General features: G+C 49.8%; 1 protein-coding gene across 1 annotated transcript in view; it reads right to left on the bottom strand.

Annotated features, from left to right (window-relative positions):
* Window positions 1-1,877: 1,877 nt before the first annotated feature.
* ASCC1 (activating signal cointegrator 1 complex subunit 1) overlaps window positions 1,878-10,320 on the bottom strand; it is a 33,438-nt gene continuing 24,995 nt past the window's right edge. The window contains exon 9 of the mRNA XM_057381117.1: window positions 1,878-2,633. Coding sequence (XP_057237100.1) covers window positions 2,517-2,633 — 117 coding nt within the window. The 3' untranslated portion in view covers window positions 1,878-2,516. The remainder of the gene's footprint in view (window positions 2,634-10,320) is intronic.

Here is a 10,320-nt window from a genome sequence, read left to right as displayed (position 1 = left end):
GGGGCCTCCGCCGCGCCCGCCGCACCTGCGCGCCGGCACCGGGGCGGGGGAGCCGCCGGCACCGCACAGCTCGGCGGCAGCGCCGGTCCTCCTTCTGYCCCCATCCTGCACCCTCGTCCCTGACCTGTCCCCGTCCCGCGTTCCGCSTCCCTCATCCTGCATCCCGCATTCCCTGCCACACCCCCATCCTGAAGTCCTCATCCCGCACTCCTCGTCCTACCCTGTTCCCATCCTGCATTCCCCATTCTGCTTCCCCTGACACACCCCCTTCCCGCATCCTCTATCCTGCATCCCTGGTCCCTGCCGCGTTCTCATACTGCATCCCTGCCATACCTCTATCCTGCATCCTTCAGGACCCAGCATCCCTCATTCCTGCTAGGTCTCTACCTCACATCCCCCATCCTGCATCCCCTGACACATCCCCATCCAGCACCAGACACCCCACATCCCTCATTTTCACCACRCAMYCACCCCATATCCCCCATTCCTTCCRCATCTCCATTCTGTACCCCACATYCTSCATTCYCAGTCCTTACTGCAYCCCTAYCCCAYAACCCCTTGTCCCTGCCATGTCCCCACCCTACATCTCACATCCTCCAACCCCTCTTCCTGCAATGCCCACTGTGTGGTTCCCCTTCACCAGCCATGCCAGCACAGCATTTTAGGGCTCCAGGGAAGACTCACACCCCTATTCCAAGGTTTTGCTTTTGGATTTCCCCCTCTCTGCAGGCTGAAATCTGGGTGGGCAACAAGTGACAATTCACCTCAGCTACAGCTCCTGCACAGCTTCAGCCAGGGATGCCACAGCACACATCCAGCTTTTCTTCTCCTTCCCAGGACCCTCAGGATGGGAGGGATAACTGCCTGCAAACCCCACTGGTGACAGGGAAAATATCAGGATTCTTAATTCTGCCTGGGGAAAGAGGTGTGAAATGAATTTTGCTGTGCCAAGCTAGAGCAGCGGGATAAGCTGCTTACCAGCGAAATTCAACCAGCTTCCTAAAGAATTATCACTGAAACATGTTTACACAAGTGAGAAGAGGAGTACGCTCCAATTGTCAAAAATCCGTGTTTGCCTCARCTTCTTGGTGAGAGTCGTTAAAAACCCATCAGGCAGAAGCCTTCCAAGGTGCATCTCCCCTTTCCTGGCGGCTGCGTGAGCAGCTCCCAGGTCTGTTCCGACAAGATTTGCAAGTACCTCTTCAGGCTGGCGGAAAGATGACAGCAACCGGTGTTAAGTGCTCTCAGCACCTCCCTGTGAGTGTGTGCTGGTGCTCTGCTTGCTGAGGGAACCGTTCGGGAGGCAGCTTTTGGAGAGCACAGAGGCGTTTGACTCCGTGGAAAAGGACACAAAAATTGTAACTGGGTACAACCAAGGGCAGCCGGCAAAAGCACAGATGATTTGATTGCCTGGCAGGCAGGCTTGAAAGCAGACAGGCAATTTGGTCTGGGAAAGGCAAACAGAAACACATTTGGGGGGAGAAAGGAAAGCAGTCCCAATTCCTGAACGACTCCAGTGCTGTTTGTGCGTGACCACACAGCCACCTCACTCTGCAGGGAGGAAATGGGATGAAGACCCCCTTAGAAATGATCACTATGACAGGTGGGTTCTGCTGGAGCATCCCTATCCCCAGCTGAGACACTGTCCACCTCTACCACAGTGTGACTGCATATCCATGGAAGCAACTAGGAATGGGCAGCAGCACCTGTTTTGTCTCAGAACACCCAAGCACCAGCACCTTCCATTTTTCGAAACGTTTATCCTAGGGCAAGTTGAAAGCCTGCATCGCTATTTTTACCAAACGTGGAGATTTACAGGAAAAAACAACGTTGTCTTGAGATCTCTGAAGGATTCACAATAGAATCAAAGAGCTTGGTGTTGCTTTTAATGGAGAAACCACCTACAAGGCATATGTTTTTTGACACGCTCCAAAACGGTCACTGGAAAGAGCTCTTACCATCAACRCTTTCTTATTATCATAGTTGTGTGCTGGAAGTTTAATTACAGAAACTATCAATGCAACAGGAGATCAACACTTTGCTTTTGAAGGGAATTAATTTATTTGGAGATCTACATCACACAGGCACGCTGCTGGAGATCCAAGCAATGCCTGACCTCAATATCGTTAAATCGTGCTCCGGGGAAGCTCTCCTGGATTTTAAATACTTATTTTAAGAACAAACTTCCTTCCTCTGAAATACAGCCATGTTTAAACATTCCCAGTGCCCCAAAAGCCACACTTCTAGTTGTTTTCTCAGAAAGCAAACAGTCCACAGACATCAAACAGGCAACTTGGTGACATTTTGGGGAGAGGAGGAGGAAGAAGCCTGGCAATCCCCACGGAGAGGGCAGGCAATAGGTATAGGAAAAGCTGCAGAGAAATGCTATGGCTCCCATGCTTCCGAGGAGTCATGAGGCATCTCTGCTTGAAGTTCCCAGGTTCCCATCCAAGATTCAGATCCTATAAAACATTTCACCGAGGATTCAYGCTCAGAGCAGACCCGCCACAGCCGCCTCAGGAGAAGCACAGCTGCCCAGACGTGGCGTAGTAGCCAGAGGCATCCGAGGAGAACCTCTGGGAGAGACRCACTGAGTTCAGCTGCACCTCCCCGAAGTAGAAGTTCTCGAAGAGCTGAAAGGGAGAAGAAAAAAACACTTGAAGGGCACCAGAGAAACGGAGCCTGCGGCTGGCCCTTGGCTCTCTCGCAGGAGCTGGCCCTGTCAAAAGCCTCCACTCACAGACTGGGTTTGCCTTTAAATGAAACTGGTTTTTATATTATTTTTCCCTCTAAAGACTGCACTTGAACCCTTTTTATCTACAGCAGCAGCTGCCCAACCTCCCGTTTTGCTGCCTGTGTCACTGAGGGAGCGTGGGGAGGCACCACCCCCGGGTGGCTCTCGAGGCTGCAGGCTCTGCAAGGAGCAAGGATTGAGGCCAGGAGGTTTGTACCAATCCAGGCCACAGGACGCAGGACTTAACAGTTACAGCTCAGTCCTAATTCAAACTAGCAGGCTAGAGGCACAAGGCTCCCCACACCAGCACTGACCCCGCTTTGTTCAACAAATCTGTCTTTGTTCAGCAAAGACTTGAGTGCAAATTAAGGAAAGCAAGCCAACTCCGGCACCCGGGGGGCGTGTCCTTGCCCATTAATCCAACCTACAGAGCAGACCGAAAAAATGACATCAGAATTTCTTACAAGAAGTTATTGCTGGAAAAGCATCGTGTCCAAGCGTAAAATGCTCCTCCTGTTCCATTAAGCAGCAGGAAATTGCTCTACCTGGGAACATCAGCTGTGCCCCAGGAAAAGCTTCTCGGTGGAGATGCTAATTTTGAAGCTCTGTTTAACCTGAGAGCTGTGAGTCACAGAGAACCTGCATAKCGACATCTCCCCACCTTGGAGATCCCCAAAATGTCCATTCCATCTGCCTCCTATTCAATTTTCTATCTGGCCCTGCAGGCGTGGGCTTGCCACAGTCCCACAGCCCTTCCTGCCCTTACAGAAGGCATGAAGCAAAGCCAACACATTAATCCTCCTAGAGCCAATGGTGCATCAATTCCTCCACAGAGGGAATGACTGAAATCCCAAATACCTACTTAGCATCTGAAAGGCTGCACTTCACCTCCTCCAAAGAGGCATTTGGCTCTGCCTGGCACTGATTTGGGCACAACTGCTCTTTTGTTGGTTCTCTCCAGAGTATTCTAGTTTGTAAATACCCTTTTTTCCAGAGGAGAGCAGCTAGATTTCTTTCGGGACAATTCCTGGGTTTGCTGTCACTCCACAAAGGAAAAGTGCCATAAGGAAAGTGATTCCCTGCCCGTCTTGGGGCAGAGCAAGAGACCCCAGGGCAGCAGCGTGGCCTCCAGGGACACTGTGAATGGTGGCTCCACCGGGTCACTGCCCTAAAGCAGAGCACCCTGTGGAAAAGAAGCTGTGCTAAGGAAGCATCTCAAACAGAGAGAGGAGGGAAAGAGAAAAGAGAAATGATGACAGCGATACAAACTCCATTTCATACAATTAAAGATTTATACAATTAAAGATTAATTATGTTCCCAAAAGCCTGCGACGTTCGTGTTGGAGGACTTAGGATAAAATGTCTCATTAATAAGAGATGGCAGTAAAAAGGGGTTGGTCACCTTTCTCTTTTTGTTTTGGCTGACCCCAGAATGAAGCAGCGCTCTGCCATCATGCCCACTGCACTCCAAACCTTAACACCAGTCCCTGTCCCAATGGCTGTTCATATTGATATTAATTTCCTTCACAGAGCACTCTCCACCTCTCTCATTCCTAACAGAGGSAGTGGCAGGTGTGCTGGTAAACAAGGAGCACTATGGTTTGTAGAGGGCCCCCTCCAGTGCCTAAAGGGGCTCCAAGGCAGCTGAGAGGGACTTTGGACAAGGGTATGGAATGATGGGACAAGAAGGAATGGCTTTCCCACTGCCCGAGCATGATTCAGAGATTAGGAAGAAATTCTTCCCTGTGAGAGTGGTGAGGCCCYGGCACACATTACCCAGAGAAACTGTGGCTGCCCCTGGATCCCTGGAAATGTCCAAGGCCAGGCTGGATGGGATTGGGAGTGACCTGGTGTAAAGTGTCCCTGTGCATTGGCAAGAGAGGTGGAACAAGGTGGTCTTTAAGGTCCTTTCCAACCCAAACCAGTCCAGGATTCTGTGAAGAAAACAAATGAAATGCTGGGATGTGTCAGACTCATGAGCAGMACTAGAAGTCAAACCTTTCCACAAAGCAGCCAAAGGAAGAGTCTTGTTTATATTATTGTTGCATACCACAACCTGTTTTTCTTACTAAACACAGGTACTTCAAAGMAAAAATTAGTTAATGAGACAAACCCTCTCCCAGCCCCTCTTGCCTCACATAGCCTCGGGCACATCAGAGATGAAGGATGATCAGCAAGCCYCAGAAGACTGCCCAGGTCAAGGGCCCTCCATTTGTACACTGCTAAAAGTGCAGCAAAGTGCAGCAAAGCCCTTGTACCAAAGCTCTTTGTATTCCCCCGGCTTTTATAAGATTCACCACCTCCTRCGTGTCCGAGCAGCTGTGTGTTTCCCAGGCAGGAACGCTGCTAGAACTATTGATTTCTGGTAATGTGGCTGTACTTTCTGAGAGTAAACATGCTACAAGATTTAGAGGACAACCACTGACACTTTTTCTGCTCTTGTTTCAGGCTGACTTCTCAGCGATGCTCCAGTGCCCCCTGAGGCTTCCCACGACAGAAGCCACCGGACCCCAGGCATGGAGATCACTGCAAAATCTGAGACCTGYCTCAGGCAGTGTGGAGAGAGACCTCTGAAACACCAGAAATCCTCCAAGACCCCAGAAACACCAGGAAGTGTCTTCCCATCACAAAAGCATCCTGTGCTCAGGTCCCTGGGGACTCGGGAAAAAGATTGCAGAGAGCCAAGCCTCTACTTTTGACTTTCACTTCTATTTATCTTGAGGAGAAGCCAAGCAGAGCTGAGAAAGATATTTATAACTCCCCCCTCTCCCCAGCCACCACGGAAACGCTCCGGTTTCAGAGGAGGCCTGGAGCACAGCTGATGAAATCCCTCCTGGAAAAGCATCTTAGCATTTTTTATTCTGCGCCAGGAAAAAAGGTACCTGGAGGTTGTCGCCCTTCAGAATAACCTGAAGATTGGCAGATTCCCCTTTCCTGTSCYTTTYCTCAGCTGCCAAGGGCCCACCTTTSCCTGCAAAGGGTGCAGGGAACACAARGAGACGTGGCTCAGGAGCAGCCAGGAGGGAGGCAGGGGAGGAGAAATGCAATCACCCGCAGTGCCGTGTCATTTGATTGGAGTGGGACGCRAGGCTCAGCAAAAGCACAGTAATTCTATAAATCCAAACACGCCAAAGGATTTACGTCCTCGATGCCCAAGGAATAAATAAGAGGATGGGGGTTGGGATTTTTTTTTTTAAGTGTTATAAATGAGAGTGAACCTGAGGGAGGTAAAGGTCAGCTTACAGAATAAACGCCACTATACCGTGAAAGCTACTAACTCCCCATCAAGGGAATAGCACTTAGAGGGCTAAGTACCCTCTGTCTCCCTGCTGCCTTTCCAAATTGAAWTAGAATGGAATAAGGAAAGAGCATTGTTAACTTTTAACCCCAGACCCAGCACCTCCAAGCAAACCTGCCACAAGACGCACCCTGCCTTTCAAACCACAGCCAAAGGCTCAGAAAACGTTCAGCAAGGATGCCTGCATCTCCCRTGGGGACAGAGCAGGTGCCTCGAGAGTGGCAGCAGCAGCAGCCCAGGATCTGCAGGGGATGGCACAGACTACAGCCACACTGCCCTCCCCAAAAGCCATGAGTTCCCAAGAGAAGGAGAGAACTGGATGATGGATTACCCATCCTTCCCAGGCCAGCCTGCAAACTACCACAGGCCCWAGTGCTCCTCACTCTCCCTTTGTGGGGACTGGGTCCAAGGACACACCACTCAGGTAATGATGGAAGGCAGGCAGCTCTGTSGCAGMTCCCAGAAAGCAAGTTTTCCTCCCMTGCTCCCRCCAAAGTMRTTAYATYCTGAGCCAGGAAAAGCCAGTAGCACACCTGTCATTTCTAAGACCCCATTTTCTCCCATTCAAGACAATTCTGTTCAGATGCTGGAAACTTCTTCCTCTGAGGTCTGTTCCCCTTGATTACCCACAAATTACACAGCAGTGCTCCCTTGGGATGAGACAACCATTTTCTGAAGGAAGACAAGAAGCTGAAGACTCGTGTTGGGAGAGACACAATCACACAACAAACTGCTCGCTCCTTGCAAACTTGAGCCAAAACTGCTCCTACAAACTCCAACCCCTAAACCACAACAACTTCCTTATCAAAGGCAGAGCAACAGATCAAACCCAGGATGGCTCTTTCCCACATTTTCTTCCCCTTTTTAAGCCTGTAAAGTCGGTTTTGCTGAGGCAAGGAGGAGGTGACTCCTCAATGAAGAAGTTAAAACAGGCGCCYGAATGATGTCGTGCTGCTGATTGTGGGTGTTTGTCAAACTGTCCTCCTTGGGGGGCTCGCTTCCCACAGACAACCCTCCTGGAATGAGACAGCACCTCTGCATTCCAACCTGGGAACAACAGTAATAAATCACAGCTAATCCACATATGGACAGCACCGATGTGTTTCAGCTCTGCTTATGAGGAGTGGAGTGCCATCGTAAACTGGGGCTTTAAAATCACCTGTCACGGGCTCAACAAGCATGAGAAATATTAATGGATTCGGCTGCAGAAGCATTGGGAAGCAGTAGGGCAAAAAAAGTCCATGGAAAGGAAGGGAGTCAGAGGTATTTAAAACTTTCTTCACGTAATCTCTGGCTCACACTCACGCTTCCTTGGCCTGGATTTTGCTGCTACCATCAGGATTATTGATCAGTTTTTAAAGCCTTACGTCGTTTACGGTAGTCAGCCAAAAAAAAAAAAACCCATCCTGAATTAATAAAAAATCCAAGCAGCTCTGCTGAGAGCTTCGGAAATGCCAAGGGACCAACAATTCACTGCAATGCCTTGCAATTAAAAATTTCCACTAAAGAGCAGTGATATCACAGGATAAAATGGATGTGTGCGCACACACACACACCTCGCCGGACTGTGGGGAGTTCTGCTGTGAACTCCAGCCACAGACAGCAGTGCCTTAGGGCTGGGCTATTATAGATCAACAGCACAAAACTGTCCCCGGTGACTCAGCGCTGCGGGCAAGCAGTGCCGTGTAATGTCATTAGGCTGTGACAATCCGCCCCACAAACCCAGCTGCCCTCGGCAGGGAGCTGAGGGAGGGTCCCGTTTTCCATATCTGGAATCAACACAGAAATCACCAGCTTGTGAGACGCAAGGGAGGAAGAGGCTCGCAGCTCCGGGAGGATGTGGATGAGCTCACTGTCATTCCTGCTGCACAGTCCACGCTGAGGATGAGATGCCGGCAATCCCTTCTCCGCTGTTTCGCCCAGGTGGAAGGTTTATCCACCCCAAGATCCCATCCAGGGAGGTGTGTTCAGGCTGAACACCAGTGGGCTCTGCCTCCACGGGACAGCAGGAGGATCACTCTGACAGACATCCCAGCGCTGGGAATTGGGGTCTGGCAGCCAACAGCAGCACAYGGAGAGCTCCAACCAGGAGATTAAACGGAGGCTTTGGAGGAGCCGGAGGCTTTACAGCTTCATCTGCTCTGTACAAAGTGACAACACTCACCAGCTTGCCCGCCGGCAGCGCAACCCTGGCGTGTCCCGATCGGGAACAACGGTGAATGAAGGAATGGGCTCAGAAAGCCGGGAGATTTCCCTCGGAAATCAGCATGTTCCGGTACTGTTACCCCTTCGGGGAAGGGGAGGAACAAACAAAATCCCAGGCACCCGCTGACAAGCAAGGAGAAAAATTAAGCGGCGTTTCTGAAGAGGTGCCTCAACACAGAGCAACAAAACCTGTTTGTTTGCAGACTCTGCGCTCTCCCCTGGAGATTTTTTCATCTCATAAGGGATGATATATTTGAATTAAAGCTTGTATAACACATTCACAGCTTGGGATGGAAAACACTGGAGAAGAGCAGAGAACAATCACCCTTCCAAATAATCTGGCTAAAGCACAACTGCAGTTCCCATGCCAGACACAGCAGGAAGGTGCTGGATTACTGATACCAGTACCAGGCAAAAAAAGATTGATGGAGGAAATGGGAAAAACCTGGACAGATTAAAAATCTTAAAAAGTTAAATTTTGAAACATGGAAGTAACACCTAAAAACATTGATGGACTCTGAGAGAGTCTGCTGAACTCCAGCGAACTCTGGAGTTTTTCTGATTAACCTCCTTTGCTGCACAAACCACAGCTTCCAACCCTGCTTTTTGGGATTCCACCTTCCTGCTTAATACACCTCAGTCCTGCAGCCTCCCACACAGACAGACCTGCCAGGACCTCTCCAGAAGGCTGTTATCTCCACAGCTGCCACACTTCTCAGGTTGCAGTATGTGCTGGCAGAGCTCCTTCTTCTCATCCCAAAAAATTCACCAAGGCCCTTTCCAGCTGTGACCCAAACTCCCCCAAATTATGTCAGGCAAACCCCAAACCAAAGCCTCTGGTGGCTCCCAGAAGATGAGACACAAGCAGGCAAAGTATCAAGATCTGGTGACTTGTTCAATTAATAGATTCTTTTTCCTTCTATTTTTGACTTTGAAAATATGTTTTCTGACACAATTTGGTGCCAAAAAAAGAAATACCTGATTCCTGTATTATTCATCCCGGACACCACTCCACCAATGATTATCTGTCAGAGGTTTAATTGTGCTTGGAAGCTTGCCAGGAATAATGCATGAGAAGCGTAGGAAAAGCAGGTAGGCAGGCACTCATCCAGAGAGGTGGCTCTTCCCAGCCTTCCCAACCTCCCCCCTAAATTAGTTTCCTTTCCAGGCTTTTAAAGAATGGCTAGCTGGACATCCAATGCTTTCCAAAACTGTTCAGGTGCTACAGGATAAAGACATCATGCAGAGTCACAAGGGTGGGAGATGGATAGGAAGGACAGAGAGAGGGCAGTTGTCACCTGGGCTCTCACCACCAGCAGCAGCCACAAGGCTGCATATCAATTTGTTCTGCAAGTGTGCAGCTGGTTCTGGAGTGTCTCTCCATGCCCAATATAGCATCCAACCCTTCCACATGGATAACACAAGGAAYAGCCCTTCCCCTCTCCTTTTCTTCCAGCCTCTGGCAGATTTAAAAGGCGGCAGCAGAGACCTTTTCACCTCATCTCCCTTAGGAGGAATAAAGCAGGCAGACTTCAGGAGGGAGAAAATCTTRTGTCATAAAAGTCCCAGTGGCCTCTCTCTTGGGAGATAGCCCTGACTTGGGTATCTCCTCTACGACACAGGAAAATCCCTTACAATGAAATCACTGGTGCAGTCCCTTAGAAAACAGCATAATCATAATGCTRGCAAAGTACCACCAACATGGGAAGCAGCAGCAAGCTCACGGAGAAAGATCCAAGGTGTGCGATGGGAGGTTTCCTTTTTGTATTTTTATTTTCCTAAGCCAAAGTAAATGCCACATAAATGCCAAGAAGCTCTCGGTACATCCACACATGCCATCTCATGGGTGTTCTGCACACGTTCCACGCAGGAACCATGAAGTGACAAGCTGAAGAAAGGACCAGTGAAGGTCATGGCTCCACCACCTTCTCCTTCTCCAAGTGGTGGCTCTGCTTCCTCAAACGAACCAGGACTCCCTTTCCTCAGCTCCTTTCCTTATCCTCCCCTTCACAAAGATTTTCCTAATCCCTTGCTGCAATTTAAKGCCATTGTTTATCATTGCATCATCCACTACTGGCAAAAG

Source organism: Malurus melanocephalus, unplaced genomic scaffold (assembly GCF_030028575.1).
Source record: "Malurus melanocephalus ecotype Western Australia unplaced genomic scaffold, MMel_1.1 scaffold_491, whole genome shotgun sequence".
NCBI lineage: Eukaryota > Metazoa > Chordata > Aves > Passeriformes > Maluridae > Malurus > Malurus melanocephalus.
Note: the sequence above shows the minus strand (reverse complement) of the source record. Positions and strands in the feature narration are given on the sequence as shown.